This window comes from Cydia splendana, chromosome 1 (genome assembly GCF_910591565.1).
Source record: "Cydia splendana chromosome 1, ilCydSple1.2, whole genome shotgun sequence".
In the NCBI taxonomy this organism is placed as follows: Eukaryota; Metazoa; Arthropoda; class Insecta; order Lepidoptera; family Tortricidae; genus Cydia; species Cydia splendana.
In genome coordinates, this window is record NC_085960.1 from 33,105,185 (window position 1) to 33,129,780 (window position 24,596).

A 24,596-nucleotide genomic window follows, 5' to 3' on the forward strand; every position below is an offset into this window, starting at 1 on the left:
AGAATATGATTTAATTTTATCCAAATATTATTTTATGTATAACAATACAGTGAGACATCACCAATTTATATGCATATGTAATGATGAATGTACTTTTAGTCTGGTTCTGTCTAAAGCAGCGGTAGGCAACAGGCGGCCCGTGAACCTCTTACTTGCGGCCCGCGAGCCCCCCTGGCTATTTTGCATGTAATATTGACAAACTAAAATGTCCGATAAAGTCACAAATATTAACAAAGTGCGGCCCGCTTCAAATTTTTAAGTACTATGTGGCCCTTGGCAGCTAAAAGGTTGCCGACCGCGCATTGGTCATCTCAATACATTTTTAGGGTTCCGTACCCAAAGGGTTAAACGGTACCCTATTACTAAGACTCCGCTGTCCGTCCGTCCGTCTGTCACCAGGCTGTATCTCATGAACCGTGATAGCTAGCCCAACTAACAATTTGAGGCAAAATTTAGGTTTATACGACCAAATTTTATGGTCGTATAAACGTCGTATATACGTTTATACGACGCGATTTGGGCGCAGCTTATTCAACTTAAAGTCATATAAAAGTTGAATAATGGTCGTTTTAATACCTATTTAGTTGCATAGTCGTCGTATATGCGTCGCCGATTCGACACTTCGTCGTATAAATAGTAACTACTACGACGCTTAATCGACTTAAGGAAGAGTAGTGGTGAGAAATACGATATTTATACGACTTTAAGTTGAGTTATTGCCGCTTAAAGGTCGTATAAATAACTTATTTCTTCAACGGAAGTTCCGCTTCGGCTTGTGTCAAAAATGACATCAATATTAACAGCAAGTGGTGTGTAATTGTATCTTTGAAAGAAGGTATAAGTAGCCATTTTTTTTAAGTTGGTGGTTTATGATATTGGAGACAAAAGTGTATATTATATCTGTAAACTACTGCGCAGTTAAATTTACTGATGTTTGCTATATAAGTTTATAACTAATTGTTGATGCGCTTTTAAAATTCTTACTTATTTAATTATTTTAATTAACAAATTATTAAGCAGATGCCTTATAGGACAGTTATACAACAAGTTAGTCGACTGTTCTATAAAGAACACCTTTACGACGTGTATGCAACTATTAGTAGTTTAAAAGTCGCATAATGGTTATTCATACCACAAAATTGTCGTGACTACGACATTATTACGACCGTAATAATGACCTCTATGCGACCAACTGTCGTGTAAGAAAGTTCTATTATTACGACCGTAATAATGAGGACCTCTATGCGACCAACTGTCGTGTAAGAAAGTTCTATAGGAGTCGTCGTGATACCTACTACACGACTGTCGTATAAAATGGTAGAATAAACGTTTATTCGACCTTGATATACGACAATAAGTTTACCGACTATTAGTCGTATAAAATGGTAGAATAAACGTTTATTCGACCTTGCTATAAGACTACAAGTTTCACCGACTATTTAGTTGTATAAAATGGTAGAATAAACATTTATTCGACCTTGCTACACGACAATAAGTTTATCCGACTATTTAGTTGCATAATGCACCATTAGTCAAAAGGGGTCATCCATTAATTACGTCACACGAATTTCTAGGTTTCTTTACCCCCCCCCCCCCCCCTTGTGACATTTGGTCACATTTGGCAAACCCCTCCCCCCTAGTGTGACGTCACATTTTTTCTACGAAATCGCCAAATCGAATTAAGTAAGTCAAAATATTTTTGACGATATAAATATTACTAATTTTATAACCCAAAACTGCTTAGGAAAGAAAATTAAAAGAATAAAAACGATTATCGTTTTGAAAACTTGTTATTTAAATGTACAGCGAATAAAATAATTAAAAAAAAAAATTCGGTTACTGATGAAGTTAAAGTGACGTCACAAAGTTTGTGTCTCCCCCCTCCCCCATGTCACAATATGTCACATTTTCTTGACCCCCTCCCTCCCCCTAAACGTGTGACGTAATTAATGGATGACCCCAAATGACGATAGTTATGCTACTTTTATAATACTTCAAGTCGTATAGCTACTTGATATACGACCAAATTGTTTGTTGGGAGGCAGTTGAAATTTTCACAGATGTATTTTTGTTGCCGCTATAACAACAAATACTAAAAAGTACGGAACCCTCGGTGGGCGAGTCCGACTCGCACTTGCCCGGTTTTACTTTTCGTTTGGCGTTTGTTGGTCGATGTACGATTGTCATCTTGGCTATCACCCTGGTACAGTCAGCATCAAATAGATACGGCCAAAGTAGTCAAATATATACACACCTTTCTTATCGAACAAATAAGTTTGTATACCAATATGTTTGGTCATTTGACGCTGACTGTACTATTAAATTATAAACATTAAATAGAATTAAAGATTTTGCTCTGAACACAAAGTGCTAGAATGATAGCACGTGACATTAAGTTACCTCAAAATTGTGAATAAATCATCTCTATTAGTTATTACCAAAATGATTATACTCAATGAATTTTTGTTCTGTAATATTAACATCAAAGACAGCTCAATATAGTACCTGTTTAATTTATTTATACTGTTATAACTATGTTTTAGTTCCTGGCGGTCACTGTGAAGATATAAATTTATATCTTTTAAATAAAAAATGTTTTAGTCTGATTAGTTTTTTATTACACTTTCAATGCAAATACATATATGCAAAAATAGGACTTCCCCTATTCCTTCCACTTATCTACGCGTAAAAAGTCTCATAACATATTCATCAAAACTTCAAATATAATTTGCTCAACAAAACTTTAATCTTACAGATCGTAACACAATCATACAGTATACTTGTTCCGAACTAACAGTTACCGAGTTCCTCATTCACCTCCTCCGCCAACGACAGCAGTTTCCGCCACTGCGCCGGGGTCAGGCTGATGCCTTTCTTCCCTGGTAACAAGTCTCCGTTCTTCTCGTAAAACTCGCGAATATCCACATAAGTCTTCCCCTTGAACCCCCTCACTTTGACAAGCTTCTGACCCTCAAGGACCCATGTTGGCTCTTTGTCCGTAGTCCTTGAGCCCATTTTGGCTTTTTTTTCTGGAGGTACATTTCTCTGAAAATATGAATGCAAGTTAAGTTTTTCTTTACTTTTAATGGAGTGTGGAGGTCAGGACATTGACCTCACAGATAAGCTTTGAAAACTATAATAGGGTTAGACCAAGATCCTCCTAAGGCCCGAGGTCCTACCTATAGTACTTATTCAGTTCAATGAAATTTAAATCATATTTGATTGGAACAGAGTTGCTTTTGCTTTGTTTCGTTCAGTCTTTGAACAACGCAAAATCAACTCTATTTCCTACACTAAAGGTTCAAATTTCTGTGGCAAATATTGCATTTTTCATTTGTATGGCTGGGCCCTAGGAGGAGATACTAACTCTGCATGTCATCATTAATGTAAATTTCTATGAAAATATAATGATTTAAATGTCTCTCTCTCTCCCTCACTTTTTTCTGTTAAAATAAATGGAGTCTAGTTCTCATGTAGAAGAAAATAATTCATTCCACATCAATATTTAATCTGCTTAGTATCAGTTTTATTTACACTTAGGGGTCATCCATTAATTACGTCACACGAATTTCTAGGTTTTTTGACCCCTCCCCCCCCCCCCCTTGTCACATTTGGTCACATTTGGCAAACCCCTCCCCCCTAGTGTGACGTCACATTTTTTCTACGAAATCGCCAAATCGAATTAAGTAAGTACCTAAGTATTATTAATATTTTATCAAAATATTTTTGACGATATAAATATTAGTAATTTTATAACCCAAAACTGCTTAGGAAAGAAAATTAAAAGAATAAAAACGATTATCGTTTTAAAAACTTGTTATTTAAATGTACAGCGAATAAAATAATTAAAAAAAAAAAACCGGGCAAGTGCGAGTCGGAGTTCCGTACCATAATGCAAAAAAAAAAAAAAAAGCAAAAAAAAAACGGTCACCCATCCAAGTACTGACCTTTCCCGACGTTGCTTAACTTTGGTCAAAAATCACGTTTGTTGTATGGGAGCCCCATTTAAATCTTTATTTTATTCTGTTTTTAGTATTTGTTGTTATAGCGGCAACAGAAATACATCATCTGTGAAAATTTCAACTGTCTAGCTATCACGGTTCGTGAGATACAGCCTGGTGACAGACGGACGGACGGACGGACGGACAGCGAAGTCTTAGTAATAGGGTCCCGTTTTACCCTTTGGGTACGGAACCCTAAAAAAATTTCGGTTACTGATGAAGTTAAAGTGACGTCACAAAGTTTGTGTCTCCCCCCTCCCCCATGTCACAATATGTCACATTTTCTTGACCCCCTCCCTCCCCCTAAACGTGTGACGTAATTAATGGATGACCCCTTATAGATAACCGTTAAGAATGCTTGTATAAATTACTGATAAGGCTATTATTATTTGATGATGATGCATTATTCCTATGCATTTTTTTTTATTGACCAATTGATGACAATGTAGTGAGCAAAAATATTACCTTATAGCAGCAAAATATGTAAGGTGGGATGCTAAGCTAATAGTTTTGACGAGACTGTACATCATGGAAAAGTAATTGGAAAGTTTCCAAGTTCTTAAGTGCTAAGTATCAATTAATAAATATGTATAAACATGTGTTTTCTAGGATGATCTATTTATCATTTACTTACATCAACAGGTCCCTCGTCGCTGTCGCTAGAACTTTCAGCTTTCTTCTTGTTTTTGGGCATGTTGTTTTGTTTAATGATTTGCTTATCACAAAATCTGTAAACAATTGTATAAAATTAACCTAGAAATATTTTTAAACAGTGGACTGTATCATTCAAACAGGGTTTTTTTTACAAAAGATCAGTATAATTTCTTCTAGAACATTTAATTATTCTAAAATAAAGGTTACTAATTGCAATTAAAGCTTAATTCTAATTTTATTTAACTTACCGTTGTCGTTTAAAACGTAGTGATTATATTCTCTTTGGTCGTTTGACGTTGCCACCTAGCCGGTATCTCAACCTTAACTCAATCAGCTGTTTGAGCTGTTTGACCTCATCGACTGTTCTTTGGTTGTATGTGTAACTTCGACGTTTTTTTATGACAGCAGAATAGCATATAACGTCACATTGACAGTGACAGGTATTAAACATAACCTGCAAAAATAAGCTACGACCTGTGTAAACTTAGAATTTTATCTAAAACAGGTATATTGAATTATATTCAAAACACGATGTTAGAACCCTGGAACGATGCCTCTCTGCTACCACCACCTGTTCATACATTTCTATGTCATCGTAAAGTTGGTAAGTTCATCGTTGACCTTTTTTTAAAACACGCCTGCTTGTCGGATAACTTTTGAACTGTTTGTAACTCTTTTTAATTACAGGCATTCAGGATCTAAAAACCACTTGTAGGAATATGATCAAAGTACTGTCTAATCAATCTCCTTTGCACAAAGAGAGCGCAATACTCTCTAGATTTGCTTACAAGTACGACAAGAAGTTTCGCAACGATATCGGCTACAGGCATTTTAAGAAAGTTAACGTAGCCTTACGGCGCTATTTGGGGCTGAAGGTATTGAAGGACATAGAAAACTTCAGCGACACATTGCCGGCTGATGATGAGGATTATTTACCGACAAGACAAATGCTTCAATATATAATGATCAGATTAATGACGTTTGCGAAGATAATGGTGAGGGTTTGCGTATGTTCGAAGCAAGCGTCGGTATTTTATTTGGACCGCATAAAGTGCGGGGAGGGCCACTGGATGTCTCTGATGCCATATGCAGCGCTGAGCCGAGTGTGGTCGCTGTGCACGGTGCTGCTGCGGAGCGCCTGCGCATGGTACGCGCGCCTGCGGCCCTGGCTCGACAAACTACAACTGAAGGGAGTAGACTTCCTACCAGACAACTATTCCCTGCCGGCTGACTTAGAGGTGTGGCTGGACCTTAAAAACATTGACTCTTTTGGAAGGTTTGAATGGGCTCCGGACAAATGCTTGACATTGTACCAGAGCTTAATAGTTGACGACGATGATGATAATACTGACAGCTTCATGGATTATGTCAATCGGCTAAATGAAGAAGATGACTCTGAGAAGCCATCATGTCATCTTAAGGTAAACAGGCTTTCAAAAGAAAGTCTACCCGAGGTACAAATAAATCCAGTACTAAATAAAGATAAGGGAGAGAGCATTTCTAGAGAAAGTTTTAAAGCCCCACTGCACTCCAAATCAAAATCAACTGCAATATTAAATACTGATAAAGGAGAGACAATATCCCGGGAAAGTTTTAAAGCGCCACAACACACTCAATCAAAACAAGTTGAATTAAAGAGCAATAATACATACATTCATTCTCCAGCAAATGTGACTGATACAGAATCTTTAAAAAAGTTCATGTTGATGGAAGAAGGCTTTAGAAATGAACAAAATGAGTCATCCTTAACCAGCCACCTGAGTTTCATGCAGTGGACAGCTTTAAAGAATTCATTAGACACATTAGGTGATTCCTTGTCCAACAAAAGAAAAATAGAGAAAAAATTCAAAAAAATATGGAAAGAAAAGTGCATTGATTATAGTTAATAAATGTATTTTCCATTTTTTCTTTTATTATTTACTAACACAAATTATTTACAGTTTAATCATAACAGCACCAATTTAATCACTTTGAAAAAATATAGATGTTTAACACAATCAAAGATATATTCAGGTACAATATAAAACAAATACAATATTACAAAATCCTTGCTAATTGTAATTAAGCTATGTATGAAATTATGGCCAATGTCAATATGAAATGGTAGTTTTTACTTTATTACTTTAGAGGCCATAAATAGCTTCCAATATTAAAGTATGATAATTCAGTTTAAGATTTAGATTACTTAATATGAAATGTCTTCATATTACTTTGAATATATTATGATAGTTTGACAATGCTATATAAAAAGTTTCCACATTCTTCAGTAATCAATCAATAATGCAAGTATCATTAAGGAAATTATTTTATACAAGTAAAAAGTTGCTTGTAAAAAAATAAATATAAGACCAGATAAATAAATGGATAATCTCATAAACGATGGAATATTTTATAAGGGTCTGTCTCCTTAAAATTGTTCCTGACAAACGTTTTTAATACAAACCCCTTGTGCAGATGTAGTGCATAATTGTTTTTCATTGTATTTTCTCGGAAACGTTCGTATTTGGCATGCTACTTTAGACAACCTCAGTACTTTTTGTACTGAGGCTGACTGAAATAGCAAGACACGTTCGTACGTTTCCGTGAAAATACGATGGAAAATAATTATGCAGTACTTACATCTGTATGGATAATTATTATGGTTTCACTTTTATCATTTGTCATTTTTGACATCGAACAAGTATAGGTATCGCCAGGAGAAAGTCACACATACAACAACAAAATCATTTGCGATTAGTACTCTGTGTAGCTTTGTGTGTGTATGTAATCAAATCATTCACCTCATCTCTCTTGGCGATACCTATACTAAACAGACAAAGGACACAATAGATGATAAAAGCTTTACCATCTTATTCTGCTGGTTTTCAATGAAGTACATCAAATCAGAATAACAAGAATTTGAAATCTCAACATTACTTAGTTAGCATACAAACAGTATGGAATTATAATAATGCAGTCATATTTGTATACCTTAATTTGTAATATATATTTGCGCTTTGTTTATATTTACATAAGTCATAAGACTTTCACTATTTTACATAATGCTTCGCAACACCCCATAGTTTACAACTTGTTTACAATATGAAAACAATTCACAATACATTATTTATTTTACTTCACAATGTACACTTCAAGGAATGTATAATTATTATACGTTTACACTACTTTTTAACAATAAATGAAAAAACTGAAAATGACACAATTATTGGTTTAATCGTATAGAAAACGGCGGTTGATAACTGGTAAAAAGTGAGATTGCTGTTTTTCATACTGCATAATGATTCTTTTCACAGCCCTTATATGCGTGGAGCTAAGTAAATCTCGTATTTAATAAATATAGGCAAGAATGGCAAACTTTTGTATATCCCATACCGTCCGTCGGCCGAGACCGTCGAACTTTGCACCGTTTTTAATAGAACAAAAACAAGTGAGGGAGTGACATTTTAAACGTCTTATTTTCATAAAAATTGACATTACTGATGACTTTGCCACTCTTTGTCATTGCTAATTCCATGCAGAGTTATCTTGGTCCGACTACTGGGTTAAGCTACCAACATCTCTTTCCAATATATGTCAAACGAAAGTGACGCGTAGCGACGTAACGTAATAAATGCCACAACTGTCAATTGGTTTACTTCCTAGTGCCAGAGAGCTTCTGTAGGCGTGCTTTCAACCCGCCTTCTTTCTTCGGTTGGACGATAGCTTGAGCTTTGCGTTCTTCTTGATGCTTTTTGGCTTCTTTTAATCTGTGAAAAAATGAAAAATAAATGAGTCAATTAGGAGTAGGATTTCTAGTAAACGCCTTCCGGTACGTTTAGCATGTTACTGGCACTATGATTGCCTCAATAATCCCATTTTCTCGACAACAAACCACAGAATAAATATTAGTACTACCGTACAGAAAACACACTTCCACAAAACATAAGTTTGACAGCTATTCCGGAACGAATGATGATGTCCCTTTCTAATGTATGGCACTATCCCTTTCGGCTATTTAGGGTTGGCAAAATTCAAGTTATTATCTTATCTGTGGTTGTGCACGGAAAGACTTACTTCTCTTTAATAGCAATTTGCTCCTCCTTCTTATAGATATCCTTAAAATCGCTGCAAAAGCTCGTCCACAGCGAAAAAAACTCCTTCGGTTCACAATCTTCGAACTTGCCAACTTTGGGGGTATACTGATAAAACCTGACAGTGGCAAAGAATTTGCTTCGACACTCTTCAAGATTCTCATGTTCGGCTTTCAACTTTTCCTCGGCGGCGGTGAGGAAAGTGCCCATCTTTTCCTCGAAAACATCTATGCGTTTTGACTCGCTCTCTTCGGGACTCCGTTGTGCGTCGGTTTTTTCTAGAACCTTCTTGGTTTTCTCTTTGCATGCTGAAAGAAACTATTGGTTAGTATTTTATATCTGCTATACCCTCCTAAGGCTCATACAATAGAAACATCCAAACTTTGCCACTGAAATTTGAACCTGTAGTGTAGGAAATAGAGTCGATTTTGCGTTGTTTGAAAACTTAACGAAAGAGTGTAAAAGCGACTCTGTTCCAATTGAATATGATTTAAATTTCATTGAACTGAGGTAGGACCTTGGGCCTTAAGAGACCCATGTGAACTGAGCGAAGGAATTAACAGTCACAAAAACTAGATTGTGAAAGATGTTTTTGAAGACGAAATATGTGGATATATATCTCTATTTTGAAGAGTATTCCAGGGTGGCAGATACTATTGGAGCGTTGTTTCATCCATTTCTATCGATGCCGACTGTACGATATATGCGTTGTGGCGCCACTATCCACTAATGGCGTTATTCATAAACGCATTACAAGCCTGAATTAGCTATGAATCGTTTGTCTTTATCTGTAATTTTGACTTATGTATTTGTAAGAAAGGGATAAAACAATTTAACTAATACAAGGTCCCAAAGTTTTATGAATAAGGGGGTAAAACTCACCGGCTAATTGTTGCGTGAGTTCAGCCAGGGACTTGGCGACGTCGGCGAAGTCTATAGCGGCCGCTCGGGCCACGTCGCCCGGCTCGGGCACGGGCAGGGCGGTGCCGACGCCGGCCAAGCGCATGTATGTGCGCACGATGAAGTGGAGCAAAGTCACTGTTGAGCGCTTCGACTGGCAACAATTAATATAAACATAAGGCGGTATTCCACCGGTGTGCGGCACTGTGCGGCACAATTGTATTCAGTACAAAAATGCTTGTGCCGCACAGTGCCGCACACCGGTGGAATCCCGCTTTTAGGCTTTGGTCTGTGGAAGACGACTTGCGGCTTGATATCATTTTGAGGCAGACTTCTGACGCACCGTCACGTATACGTATATTACGTATACGTAGCTAAAGCACGTGAAATTTTAAAATTTGTAAATCAATAGATTTAACGTGAATCATTAGGCTCATGCATCTCGTTATATTTTTATTAAATCAACACATCACATGACGACCCTGCCAGTACCTTGACGTCCTTGAGTTTAGAGAGTATCTCGAGACCGAATCCGTCAGCCTGGCCTCGCTGCCCGTTGCCGCCATTCATGTAGTTGCCTAACGTTAGGATGATCGCGAACACCCGCTTTAACGCCTCGCTTGTCATTAAGAACTGAAAACAAGGTTTTTATTTTTAACTATATGTGGCTTTCCATAACAGAAGGGTCCTTATGCTTCATGTGCAATAAAGACCTTTCTATCAGAATTTCTGTTGGAATTTCAGATAAAAAGAACCTTATTGCACTTGAAGCATAAGGACCCTTCTGTGATGGAAAGCCACATATAAAAGATCAAGATTGTCAATGAGTTGAGAAGGATTTTTCTGTAGTCCTTATGACAAGCACATAGGCTCAGTCTTAGTTTCACAATCAAAACCATTTTCGATATCCCATGTGTAAAACAGCAAATTTCTTTCGCGATCCGGATTTCGTCCCAGTAAAACTTTTTTTATGATGTGATTTCTGAAGGGTCATATTGAACAAATTTTACTATCGAGCCAACCTCGAAATCGCGAAAAAAACTGTTGTTTTATAGAAAACACTGACATATAATTCACCGAAATGTATGAGACAACATATTATTTGCCCTTTTAGGGTTGGGCCCATATTAAAAATTGTTAAGGTATCAAACATAACAAAATCACTCTGTATAGGTATTGACGGAGTATGACTAAGTAAAGTAAGAAACAAGTTACAAAATTACCTCACAAGTATGCTTCAAGTTATCCAGCTTATGCATGGTCGTGGTGACTGCATCCTCAAACTCCGCTTGAAACATGAAACAGGATATCCTCTCCGCGAAGTTCGGTATGCCGCTGAGGTCGTGGAGGAACGCCTCGGGCTTGTCCAGTGGCACATCTGGCTTCGTTTGCAGGTGCTGCTTAATCTGGGATAGCTCTTCGTCAGTCGCTCTCTGAAACCACATAATTTGTTAGTTTTAGGGCCACTTGCACCATTCCACTAACCCGGGGTTAATCGGTTAAACCTGGAGTTACCATGGTTACCAGTGTAATTTGACACTGTGTTAACGGTGTAACCGGTTAACCCCGGGTTAGTAGAGTGGTGCAAGCGGGCCTTAGTATATTATAGAAAAATTTCTTATGCAACTTGAATTAGATTTTTTTTTGACAGTGCTAAGTGATATCAAGGTCGAAAATTTACCAAATCTTAGAACTTTACTTTTATTGGAAAAAAAAAGGAAATTTTCGGAGGCCTGTATCTCTGTAAGTATTGAAGATACAGAGCTGGTTCTAGTCTCAAATTGTAGCAATTTTAGTCTACTTTAATATCGTTGTTATTCTAAATTATTATTTACAAACTTGGATATACGGTACTGGCAGTGGTCCCAACAACATATTAAAAATCAGAACTAGCTGTAGTTTGCGATTTTACCGATTTCTAGTGTTAGATATGACTGGTATAGTACTAGGTCAGCATTGGTTAACCCTTTACCAGGCTAAGAGATATATATTTCCCACATACGACACTTCAAACATGTGTTCTGTTGTTTTCATTTTTGAAATGTCAGCCTGGTAAAGGGTTACATGTATGGTTTTTTTTTATCAAATATTTCAAAAGTAAATATAGTATAGTAGTTATATGAAGTGTAAATGTAAAGTAACAAAGATCCTTACCATTTCATAGATCTGCTGTAACGCCTCCAAACTCACAACGGACGTATCAAAATTATATATGGCATTCTCTATCTCCGAGAACTCTACATGCAAACTCTGCGCTAAAATCCCCACATTCTGCGACCGTTTGCTCTCTAATATCTTAACCGGCTGAATTTTCGTTTTCACTTGAACTTTTTTCTTCACAGGCGCTTTGATGACTTGTCTTGAGAATAGATCTGTGAATTCATCTATGTTGTCTAAGTTGGTTTCATCTATTTCGAGCCAGAGGGGTTTTAGAGCGGCCTGGGGGGCTTCGCCTGAGGCTTGGGGCGCGGGAGAGGCGAGGATGCGGGTCCAATATAGTGGCTTCATTGGTGCTGCGGGCTTTACGGGGATTTTTCTTAAGGCTGAAAATAAAATAGACATGGTTGTTTTCGTCAGGCCTCCGTCACACGCTCAAGGCCCCGCGCTATATGCCTACCGCTCGGCGTATCGTCGACGATACAACCGACAGAGGGCCGCCGAACGCCCGCTTCAGCGCTCGCACCGCATTGCACCGCGCGTTTCCCGCGCTTATGCTTCGAAATGCCGAAACCACGTAATTATTGTGCAGTAGATGGGTGAAAAAGTAATAAAAAACAAAGGAAAAAGCCTATAATAAAGATTCATCTTTTTATGGCGGGCTAAAGGTCCCACCTGAAACGTTTAATAATTATATTGAAGGGTTAGAAAAAGTATTTTTAAATAATTTTGACGACGTAATAATTAATCGGCCTGGTAGCACCGTATTACAACTTTTAAAAACCGTTGATTGTCCGTTGCTTTGCTCTTGAATATTTATTAAAATTATTTACGCGATTTAGGACATCTTCAACTATAAAATTTAATAACAGAGAATTCCGAGAAGGGGAAAAATTATAAATAATTATATTATAACTAAAACATATTTGATCCGCAACATTCGTTTTATTACAATAATCATCATGGGTCCCTACCTATGACGATTATTGTAATAAAACGAATGTTGCAAGCTACCCTTAGCTACAACCCTAGCGCATTCTTACGATGACGCGTTGGCACGTGACTCGCACGGCGGGCAACACAGTCTCGACTCTTTGTGCGCGTACTTATGGTACATTTCTTCTTGTCCTGAGCAGCAGGTATTATTATTAAGGTTTTGTAGGCTATTATAGCGTAGGTATTTTTGCTTTTGTTTGGGAATGAAGTATCTGTTACGTAGTAACTATTTATTAATCTGTGTTTTCGTTCACGAATCCACATGAGAATGTTTTTTATTGCTTGGTGAAATCACAATTCAATGCAGTAATCGCGAGTTGACAGCTGGTCCATTTGATTGTTCGTAAAATTACTATACTTAATTGTGTTTTGAGCGGCGTTTTTTTCAAGAAGGACTTTTACTCAAATTTTTACTTAAGGAAAAGCTAGCCAAGATTAGCTGGTAGGCAAGATTATTCAAAACGGGACTTTTTCGGCCTTGATTTTTATTTTTTCTGACGTTTCGACCGTGTCTTTACGCATTTAGTTGACAGGCTTGCGAGAAAATGTTTACATCTTGTAGCTCAGTCGTTTAAGTTAATATAATGAGTGGACATCGTGCAAGTTTAAATCAAGATGGACAAATGACAGATTTAATGATAGATATAGATTATAGAGGATAATGTAATACTTACTCGCTCTTTGCATAGTCCAGCCCCCTACAGGCGGAGCAGGGAACGGCGTAGGCCCCAAGCTCGGGGGCGGCGGCGGCGCACCCGGGCCGGGAGGCGCGGGCGCCGGCGGTGGCGGCCCCATGCCGGGCATCGGTGGGGGTGGAGGCCCCATTCCGGGCATTGGAGGGGGTGGAGGCCCCATTCCAGGCATCGGTGGGGGTGGCGGCCCCATACCAGGCATCGGTGGGGGCGGAGGCCCCATTCCAGGCATTGGGGGCAGTGGCGGCCCGATATCGGGCATTGGAGGTGGTGGGGGACCCATGCCAGGCATTGGTGGGGGTGGGGGCCACATATCGGGCATTGGTGGGGGTGGGGGGCACATATCGGGCATTGGTGGGGGTGGGGGGCACATATCGGGCATTGGTGGGGGTGGGGGCCACATATCGGGCATTGGTGGGGGTGGGGGACCCATACCGGGCATCGGTGGAGGCGGTGGTCCTATACCAGGCATTGGGGGTGGAGGCGGCCCCAAATCAGGCATTGGTAGAGGCGGTGGACCCAACCCGGGTGAAGGAATACTTGGAGGAGTGCTTGTACTAGTCTGAGCTATTGGTTCTTTAGAGGTGGAAAGATCCATTGTAGGAGAAGTTGGTTTTGAAGGTTGTGATACAGGCGAGGTTTTTTGAGTTTCGCCAGGAGATGTAAGGGGTGGTGGGTCTGTCGTAGGCTCCAAAGACTCTGGTAGAGGGGGTGCGGGTGGCACTGCCTTTAGGCTACTCGGTTCTGATGGTTGCTCAGGTTTTTCGTCAGTTTGTAGTTTCGTAGTTACACTGTCAGATGGTATGCACGTGTTTTCTGATAAGGACTTGCTAGTTTCCATTGATGCCATTGTATAAACTTGAATATCATTATTTCTATATAATACTGCTGTAATTGGAATGTTTATTGCAGCCTTTGATTCACTGTCTTTCCTAAATATATCGGAGGAACATTCGTGTGTACTAGCAATTATATCGGCATTATTAATACTAAAGAATGAAGCTTCAGAGCTTCCTATACTGTGTAGGGAGTCTGTCAAAGCATTTTCAGGGGTCTCTTTAATATCTTTTTCTTCAATTTTATCCAGTCTTTCGTTGTCAGGTTCTTTATGTGCTTCATAATCTCGTATTTTATTTAGCTTACAATAATTTTCTATACTATCAGATCTTCCTTCACTTTGAATATTGTTAATAGGTTCAGTATTACAAGCTACAGTACTTACATCTAAATCTCTTGTTCTTACACACTGATTAGCGGGTAAAGATATCACAGGTTCGGGAAGCATTTCGATGGAAGTTTGTATCTCTTTGTCCACTGATTTGCTTAGTTTATCCGGAAACTCGAAACATTTCTCCAAATTTTTGTTGATTGTTTCAATTTGAGCGCTTAACTTTAATTTCTCAATTTGTAATTCTAAATCTATTAGTCTATTTCTGAGCTGCGCTATGATCGCTCTCGCTTCACTGATATCAGCTACTTCTTCGTTGTTATTTTGATTGCTGAATCTGTGATTTTCATTGCGCAGGTTTGTGATGTGATCTTGGGTGATGCTGTAGACATCTTTGTCTGGCCAGGAGACGTGCAGTCGGCCAGGGGTGATCGGCTGAGAGACGGGGGCTTCCATGTGGGCCCAGTAGTACATTAAATTAGGCTGCAACAAAGAAACAAGAATTACAGCTACAAATTTATGGCAGTATGTACTATAGTAGTATACCCTATAATGGACACGGAACCAGTAATGGGACAAAAAAACACAATTCCTCTAAAATAAGTATATAAAAGTAGTTTATAAACACTGGATATATTTTTATCATAAATAAGAGTCCTAGAGCTGATTATGTTTGAATTTTTATTAAATTCGGTTATTTTTTAAGAAATGTGCGTCAACCCAAAAGTTGTCGTGCCACTGAAAAAAAATATCACTAAAAATTCTTAACAACTTCGCTAAGAGAGGTGAGTTAATTTATTAAATTTTAATTAATGAATACTTGATGAAAACTAGAATGTGTTTTGTTAATTGCATTTACCATGAGATAAGGTATACAACACACTATGTTGTGACTCCACAGATGTAAAAAAATAGTGGTATTTGGCCCAATCCCATTATAGGAGCTGTAAAACTGCATACCTCCTATGATGGGACAATTGACATAATGATGCTTGCCATGCCATAATTTCATGTTTTAAACAATACAGAAGTAAAATGTAGTTACGAAATATGTCAACCAGGAGGTATTCTCGGACTTAGGATAAATTAATATCGTTTTTCCAAACTTTTATTTAACTTGCCTTGTTAGTTAGTGTGGGTCAAATCTTGGTAGCTGAATTTGACCCACTTTTCGATTTCCGATTCAGTTGAAATTTTGTGTAAGTACGTAATTAAGTATGCAAATCGGATGATAATGCAATATTATGATAACATGGACTTGATCTGATGATGGAGACAGGAGGTGGCCATGGGAACTTTATCGCAATAAACCCTAACTAATTGTGTTTGGGTATATTAGAATTGTCTCGATGAATCTAATACAATAATAATTGGCTGCGGAAAGAAAATACATTCAGCGATAAAAGCTTATACCAAAAATTGATTTTTTTGCCATAACGTATTCCCCATTTCAATATTTTATACTGATAGAGCAATGTCCATTATAGGGGGCCCATTACTGGATCCACGTCCATTACCGGGGGCCCATTACTGGAGCTTTGGTGTCCATGACTGGAGAAAAAAAGCATAGTTTTAATTTGTTAATTATGTGGAAACTCATTGCAGTATCTTTGATACAACACGCCTAAAACATGAAAGGCGGATAGGACTTTCATCTTTTAACACGCTAAGCGGTAGACCATTTACATGTACAAGGGAAATATCATAAATACTCCAAATTTCCTCTTAAATGTCCCATGACTGGTGCTGTTACTATAACAATAAACAATATGTGCTGTCAGAAACTTTCAAAAATTGCGATATTTCCACAAGGTAAAATTTCGGAAACTTATATTCTTGTGTATGACAAATTTTTTTTTGGTAAATTTTCCGCAACTTGCACATAAAACGAAAAAAAAAACAAATTATTTTATCAAATATTGTGATCTGTGTATTCGGCCTCCATCGCTGTAGGGCTTCGTCCCTTTTTCTACATTTCAAGTTGAAAAAACATGATATATTAATTCATGCATGAAACCTGAATAGTACCTTAAAAATATTTTCCGTGGGCGCATCCTTATCTGGTATCTGTCGGAGCACCCCCGCGGCCAGCAGGTGCGTGCAGTATTGAATTCCAAGGTTCTTCAAATCTTGTGCGGTGAGGAGGTTTTTCAAGTAACTGTTCTCCGCGACTGATGATATGAACCAGTTGAGGAGCATAAGCCCTGAAGTATAAATATAACAAATGGATATCAAGGGATAATTTGGATACCAAACATTAATAACAAGTTAATTTAGTAATTTATAACAGTAGTTTTAGTTTACTCATTAATCGACTGACATTGACAGAACGATAATGTCACATTGACAATTGGGGGCCGTATTTTGCGTAGACAAATGCTTGCGGCTTGCTGCGTAAACAACACACGACGAGCGTTTTCTAAAGTGACTGGGGCTGTTTCATGGCCGTTTTGTGTAAAAGCCGTAACAGACTACCGCACCGCACCGCGGCCTTGGTGCGCCGCACTTACCGTCTCCTCCTCACTTATTGAGTGACAAAACAGGGACTTTATACCTACAGTTCGTGCATGAAGTCTGAAGACTTTCGAGCTGAACCGTGCCGGTGGTGAGGGAGATAAGCGGTACTCGCATTTGTCAAAATTCGTCTACCTGTACCTTTAAAACTGTACCTTGCAAAATATAATACTTGATCTTAGATACTTAGATCATGGATGTAAGTAAAAAGAGGTAGATATGGTACCAGGCGCACGAACGTGAGCCATCAAATATAGGTTCCGGAACCTATATTTACTTAGTCGTATGGGTGACGCCAACCTTTCAAGTTGTCAAAATCGTTGGATCACATTTTAGTTTTGTCAACTATGAACGTCACACGTCTACATAAATAAAAGGTCATTGACTTAGATGCCCTTTTTACTCATCTAGGAACTTACTTTGAAGATGTCCTTTTGGAACACGAATTACGTACATCACTGGACACTTTTTAACATACTCCACTATCAACACCACTCTCTTAATGTCGCACAGAACTTTTAATTCACCACATTTCATTTTCACCACAAATACAGTATACTGAGAGTATACAGGTATACCAATTGTCAGTATTAGTAGTTTTCTTGGCATATACGGTACCAGCGCCCGACTAAATCTTTTAAATGTTACATTTTTGGGGACGAACTTGTATTCAAACGCAGTGTATTCTTCATTGTGTAACCCAAGTATGGTGACGATATCGTGTATTCCCTCTTGTGCGTCTCTGTACTTGCTTAAAAGTTTCACATAATTAAAATGCGCTCTTGAAGAACTAGCGAAGTTCACGCGATTAGTAGCTAGTTGCATCACGTAATTTAGAATTTAAGACAAATTTTTGGCTAATTAGTGCCGTAAGTAGGCGTTCTTAGTCACGTATGCAGTGTTACTGGCGTTATCTGTATCGTATGTAATCGTTTTAATGGAGATAAGACGTGGACATCTTGTCTCGTGCGTGTGCGTCAATATGTACAGGATGACGTAGGTTAGTTAGGTAGCGTTTCTGAGGCCTATAGGCCTATAGGCCCTCTGTTTAGAATGTTTAGATGATGACCTATTACACCTAATGCATGCATACAGAATGTCATCGATCTATAGGTACAGGGTGTTTTTTAATAGGTTCCTACCTACGACTACTTATGCTAGTGCTATTAGGGCATGTGCATCATATCAGCTAAAATCAGTCTTAATATCCTGAATAAACTTTTTAAACACTATTTTCCAAAGACAAAAGCACATATAGATGGTCAAGCAAATCTTGTCAGTAGAATAAGGCGCGAAATTTAAATTTTCTATGAGACGATATCCCTTCGCGCCTACATTTTTCAAATTTGCCGCCTTTTTCTACTGCCACGATTTGCTTGACCAAGTATAGAAATTATATAAATAGGTAGCATAAGAAGGTATAATATCCATATCGCACAAGAGTTGACCGTGACCGTTGAGGTATGTTGAGGTCGCGCCTACCTCAACATACCTCTATTATATATGTACCTATGAAAGCGGGGTTTTGAAATGAGTATAACTTTTTTTCGTACCGATAGAAAGGTTCAACAGCTAACTGCAAGATTGACCACTAAGTTTCAGGATATTTCGTATAAATATCGTGTACTTTCGCTTATTCGTTCATTCACTACCTTGAAAGCTGTGCTGTGTATATATTAATCATTCATCTCAACTCGGGCCGACACCTATAACCAGGTTGTATTTACTTAGAGGTCATATTGCGGTTGCTATGACTTCCAGTTGCCGGTGTATATTACGTATACGTATTATGCGGTATTACATCAGAATTATGGTAAAATAAGTACCTGAACCATATCATATACTAGTCTGGTTCTATTAAATATATTCTTAAAACGCTTTTATATTATACATTATATCCAATAACCGTAATTATATTTTAACTAGAAATGAACTAGGTAGATATAGTTAAAACGACATTAAAAGAGCAATAGGAAAAAACAGGTCTTAACTAGGTACATAACACAAGAGAATATTTTATATCTCTTTCTACAAAACGTATCTTTTTGAGTTGAGCCATCTTGAGCTCATCAATTAAAATTTATAGTCACCTATAAATTATATAGGTAATATATATTCAACACATACCTACATAAGGAGTGGTCCGGAAAAAAAGTAACAGCACATTATGTGGATTTTTCATTTTATTTTGTAATAATTTGTAAGCAGTTCATTTCTATAGTGATCTGTAGATACTATCCTTTACAATTAAATATACTCGTATTTAATACAAAAGGGTGAATTAGAGTTTTCGCGTTTTATATTACATCTCCCATGAAACTTTTTGAACAGTGTCTTTTGAAGGAAATTATAAGCTCTCTTCGGTTCTCATACACATCGTTTTTTCTAAAAGTTTGATAAGCAAATTAATACATTATCAAATAATTTTTCGTTATATATAAAACTTTTTTTATTTGACTTCACTTTGTGGTAGGTAGTTTCATGGAATTTCTACTTTTGTATATTTGCCATTTTTACAGAAATTTGTCTTCCATAGAAAAACCTCTGTCATAGGTTAGATTGGAGAGACTTCCTAACTACCCAAGATAAATTCCAGTTTATTGGAATAGCTTGTTAGATGATGTTCTTAAAAGTATAAACAAAGTTATGAAACTGGAACTTCATTTGTGGCATTGTAGAAAACGGTCAACAAATATTATCAAATTGTACTGTTCAAAAAGTTGCAAAGTACATTGCAATACAAATGAGAAAACTCAAACAATTTCATATTTATCAATATTATTTTATTTTATAGTATAATTAACTAAATTACAAAAAAAAAAAAACTGCTTCATAATTGGCAAAAGTATATAATAATTCACTATATGTACATATATAATTCACAACTACTTTTTTACTGGACCACTCCTTACTGCTTGACGTAACGTTCTTCTGAAACTGTTAATGTTTAAGGCCTTACCTTCAAACTTCTCATAGAGCTGGAAGTTGGTACCTTCTCAGGCACGAAATTGGGGCGCTCTTCTCACGGCTCGGCCACGACATTAAGCGACTCGCGACGGCGGCAGCGAAAACCATAGGTTAGAGTGAGACACAGCGATCGGACCTTTCGTTCCCACCTATTGTTGTCGCTGCCGCTGTCGCAAGTCGCTCAATGTCGTGGCCGAGCCGTCAAGCTGTTAATGTTTAAGGCCTCACCTTCAAACTTCTCATAGAGCTGGAAATTGAGCTTCTCAGGCACGAAGTTGGGGCGCTGCACGCGCGGCTCGGAATGCTTGTCTAGCGTGAGCGAGGCGACCTTCCGAAGCACGTTGGACTCCGGTAGCGCGTCGCTCACGCTGGCTGCTCGGCGCTCTTCTGAAACTGTCAATGAAATGTCAGTTGATCCAATGCGATTGCGATACGAGCGTGGGCGTTGCTAAATGTATAGTTCCAGCAAAATTACTGGTAAACTCGGTAAACTAGCATATTTAACTGACCAAAGGAGCAAATTTCCTACGGATAGGTAGATTAGGTAGGATGACTTTAATGGCTCCTCCATAGTAATTGTCCACTAGCTCTTAACAAAGCAGAAATAAACAAGGCAATAGAAGTCATGTTGTTAAGAGTGGCCATCAATTTCAATTACTATGGAAGGGCCAATAATTATAGCTGTAACCCTATCTTATCTTAGAAGAGGAAAAATAAAGGTATTTTGATTTTACGTGAAAATTGTGGTGTAATATATGTAAATGTGTACCAATGTAATGCTTAATTAGTTAAAGTTTATTTTCACCACACCAGCTCGGAAAGGCTTACTTTGCACTTCAAAAACTGATAGCAAAGTTGCATTTTATTCACATGTGAGGCAAAGTAATCAAATGCAAATTTTGAGTTGTTTTCTTATGTTTGCTGGTAGAATTGACTTTTAAATTAAGTATGATCTTGGATAATAAATATTTAATAACATTCATTTAGATTTGATTTGGTTTGATATTTTACATTTCATATTTGCTTCGGGTTGGTGTGGTGAATAATTTTGTGTTTCACTCGGGGGCAAATTTTGTTTAACCTTCGTGCTTTGAAACCCTCGCAACGCTCAAGATTCCATTTACGAACCACTCAATTTTGGAATCTTTCGCTTGCTCGGGTATCAATATTAGCACGAGCGGTTAAACAACAACTTTGCCCCCTTGTAAAACAAATAACTATTACCTACCTAAAAAATTTGGACACGACTTTGAAACTATTACTGATACACACATTTGTAAGATTTTTTTTTACTTAGGTATTTTTTTGTTTTGTTTTGACTCACTTAGTTCGATAGACAGGTAACTAAGATAAGATATAACTAACATATATAGCATGCAACGGCATGCTACATAATTTTACGCACGTATAATCAGAATTATAAATCGATAATGCAATTAATAACTGAATATTACTTTCGTTAATGAATTAAATACACTTTACTACCCACGTCTCATGAGGGCAAATGGCTTAATGCAAGGTGGGGTAAATAATTTCTTCATACTTAATCCACTTTAGGGAAGTCCTCAATAGGATTACTGGCAGATGGATAGATAGCTGATCACGCATGTAATATGCCGACTTGCACGTTTATTAGAAAAGCCAGTTTTGCTAGAATACTAACCTTACTTCCTGAAACCCTAAGGAGCGTGACTCAGTTTTTTGTTTATGTGTATCAAACTTAGTGTTAATGGTAGCCATTTTTTTAAATTCGGTTCACTTTTTAAATTCGCTTCAGATTTTAAATTTATTAATAATTTAAAATTAACGAATACTCTGCAACTTATATCTACATCTACAATAGAGGCTTTACGACCTACTTCTCGTAGAAGAAATCTGTAAGAGCAAAATAGCTATTCATTTTGGTAAGCATAAAAAACAAACATCGCTAATGCATTCTCTGACTGGCACATTACGATTTAATAGAATCAAGCGCGTAATTGCAAAAACTGCTTTATTGTGATCCTTAACAAGAACGTAGTTTCCATTTCCAGTAAGAAAAGAGCGGTAAAGGAAACAATATAACAGTTAGTGTATTGTAAGCAACATCAACAAACTGGTTTTGCCGCTTACAAGCAAGTTCTATCTTTGTTTATTTACACTGAACGCACACTTATATAGGTCTGAACGAGCTCTATTTAAACGAAGAATAGTGGTTATCTGGTTATGATAAGTAAGTGAAAATCTCGATAATGTCTGTTGTCAATCAGAGGTTGAAGTGCTGATAAGAGTCATTCATAGCTAAACGGAAAGATTTACTTGAAATTCACTTGCCGGAAATATTTCACGGGTTGTGAAAGCCACAAAGCGAATTGAAAAGGTTTTGTTTACTTTATCACTGCACACTGTAAACATTTTGCGTGTTAGCAATTTGAAAAGTGAGTACCTATATTTTAACTGTGTTTGATCATTGAATGTGGGAAATTTAACCGATTTAACTGATGGTTATCATTAACTGTAATTTACTTACAATATTGCTCGCGGAAAATGACTTCAGAGTCTTAAATGGTCACAAAACGATGAACGCAAAAGGATTTGTTTACATTACTTATCCCTGTAAACATTCGTCAATGTTACCAATTTCAAAGGTACACACACACACCCACACCTACACTTTGATCTTTTGGATGTGTTTATTCATTGAATATGTGCGTTTAAAACCGTCTATTCATACGTGTCTGTGTATTCTGTACAATGAAGAGTTAATAGGTAATCACGTACTGTGTGATTGTTGGAATGAACTAACCATTATCGAGCACGGCCAGCGCGGGGTCGGGCTCGGCGTCGGGCACAGCAGGCGCGGGCTGCAGTTCCACCTTCCGGTGCCGAGACACCGTGAACGATGACTGCGCCGGCGCCGCCTTCAGCCGGAACTCGCGGAACTCGTGCCCGCACTCATGCGTGAGCCGCTCCAGCCGCTCCCCGCGGCTGCCGGACAACCCCATAACATTGTCACTCTTGTCACTGTCATCGAACACGTCAGATTTTTCTTCTTTGTCTAAGTCGAGCAAGGAGGTCGCGTCGTCGTGCGGCATGGGAGTGAGCGTGTGCGCGTCGTCGTGCGCGCTGCTCTCTGCCGAGTAGTAGCACTGGTTGAGTTCGACGGCGGCGAGCGGCGCCAGCGGGTCCGTGAGCACTGAGTCGGGCGTGGAGGGCGAGCGCGCGCGGGTCGCTGACCGCTCCTCGCACCTGGACACCGTTACCTCCGACTGACTCGCCGACTCCGCGCTCCCTCCCGTTTTCGACGCGCACTCGAGCGTGTCGTTATCTGACGCTTCCACTTCAATATTATCGGAATCGGGCGTTTTATCGAACGTATCGGCGGCCCCTCGCTTCCCGCCGCTCTTTTTCCTTCCATGTTTCTTGCTGTCCCTACCCGGTGATTTTCTGTTTTTCAAAAAATTCCGCCCTTTTGCTGGTGACTTGCCCGTCTTACTTTGTTTTTCGTTTCCCTGAATATTACCCATTTCTGTGACACTATTTACTAACTTATGATCTCTACTTAACGAACGTGTCTAAGGATTTTCGTTGTTTTTGTAAAAATTGGGTCTATCATTTGGCTACTATTTACATGAAATATAAAAGCTAAGTAGATTTGAGATTCACAGCCCTCTGGTACCCTTTTGTGCGAGCATGCGCAATGGGGACGCCGAAATGTTTTTCGTAAATCAATATTTTGGAAGCGTGTATAAAGAGCGTTACAAGACCATTGTGTCAAAAAACATAACTTATTAAAAAACCAACATATTTGCAGCATAATTATGTAATTACATGCTCACATGTAATTTACAGCTGAATTCAAAACATTTGCATTGATTGTAGGTAATTCTGACTGCTGCCCTCTAGGTATGCATTGTTGTTTACAAAGTTGTATAATCACGTCAATAGATGGCGTGCAGTGTCTCGATTTATTTTGTGAGGAACAAAGTTTTCCAACTAAATCATGCGAATAGTTAAATTATACATGTACGCTGAAAACATGAAAACTTTGCCTTACATAGCCGATATGAGGGAATATAAGTGTGTGTAGATTTCAGTTTCATGAACTCTGTTTGGCTTTGGTTTCGCTGCCAAACGACTATTGTAAATTTGAAGATTCACAACCGGAAAGAGGCAGCTTTACGACCCGATCTGCTGTTATTACAATGGTACTCAGTGACTAAATACCATTCCATAAATTGTGCCATTTGCGGGGCTGTATTTAATGATTCGTACACTTTTTATGAACTAGTTTGGTACCTACATTTATTATGAAGACATGTACTGTACATTCAAAACAAAATTTTTGTACGTCAGCTAGCTATAATTGTACTAAATATACTTACATGGTAATTTTGTAATTTTGTCATGTCGGTTTCAGGGTTAGACAGTAGGTATAGTAACTTCTCCACTTAGATGGTTGGAAGTCCTCAACTGTACGTTTCTCCAGAAACTTCTT

The 24,596-nt window shown here is 38.1% G+C and overlaps 3 protein-coding genes across 4 annotated transcripts; 1 reads left to right on the plus strand and 2 right to left on the minus strand.

Moving 5' to 3' along the window:
• Nucleotides 1-2,722: 2,722 nt before the first annotated feature.
• On the minus strand, nt 2,723-4,767 carry LOC134793729 (RNA polymerase II transcriptional coactivator). The gene is made up of 2 exons (XM_063765386.1): nt 4,636-4,767; nt 2,723-3,045 (listed from the first exon to the last, which is right to left on the minus strand). The coding sequence occupies exons 1-2, from the start codon at nt 4,693-4,695 to the stop codon at nt 2,791-2,793; spliced, it is 315 nt and encodes a 104-aa protein (XP_063621456.1). The 5' UTR covers nt 4,696-4,767; the 3' UTR covers nt 2,723-2,790.
• A 351-nt stretch (nt 4,768-5,118) lies between these two features.
• Nucleotides 5,119-6,558, plus strand: LOC134793886 (uncharacterized). The gene is made up of 2 exons (XM_063765603.1): nt 5,119-5,259; nt 5,343-6,558. Exons 1-2 carry the CDS (start codon nt 5,187-5,189, stop codon nt 6,539-6,541), a joined length of 1,272 nt encoding a protein of 423 aa, XP_063621673.1. The 5' UTR covers nt 5,119-5,186; the 3' UTR covers nt 6,542-6,558.
• LOC134793793 (protein cappuccino-like) lies at nt 6,532-23,856 on the minus strand. Of its 2 annotated transcripts, XM_063765470.1 has the most exons (10): nt 22,905-23,856; nt 20,348-20,506; nt 16,667-16,842; nt 13,453-15,121; nt 11,780-12,168; nt 10,849-11,058; nt 10,118-10,258; nt 9,608-9,779; nt 8,709-9,033; nt 6,532-8,401 (listed from the first exon to the last, which is right to left on the minus strand). In XM_063765470.1, the coding sequence occupies exons 1-10, from the start codon at nt 23,623-23,625 to the stop codon at nt 8,287-8,289; spliced, it is 4,077 nt and encodes a 1,358-aa protein (XP_063621540.1). In that variant the 5' UTR covers nt 23,626-23,856; the 3' UTR covers nt 6,532-8,286. The 2 variants fall into 2 exon arrangements, with proteins under 2 accessions (XP_063621540.1, XP_063621549.1); XM_063765479.1 differs by lacking the exons at nt 20,348-20,506; nt 22,905-23,856 and adding an exon at nt 17,572-18,030.
• Nucleotides 23,857-24,596: the final 740 nt, after the last annotated feature.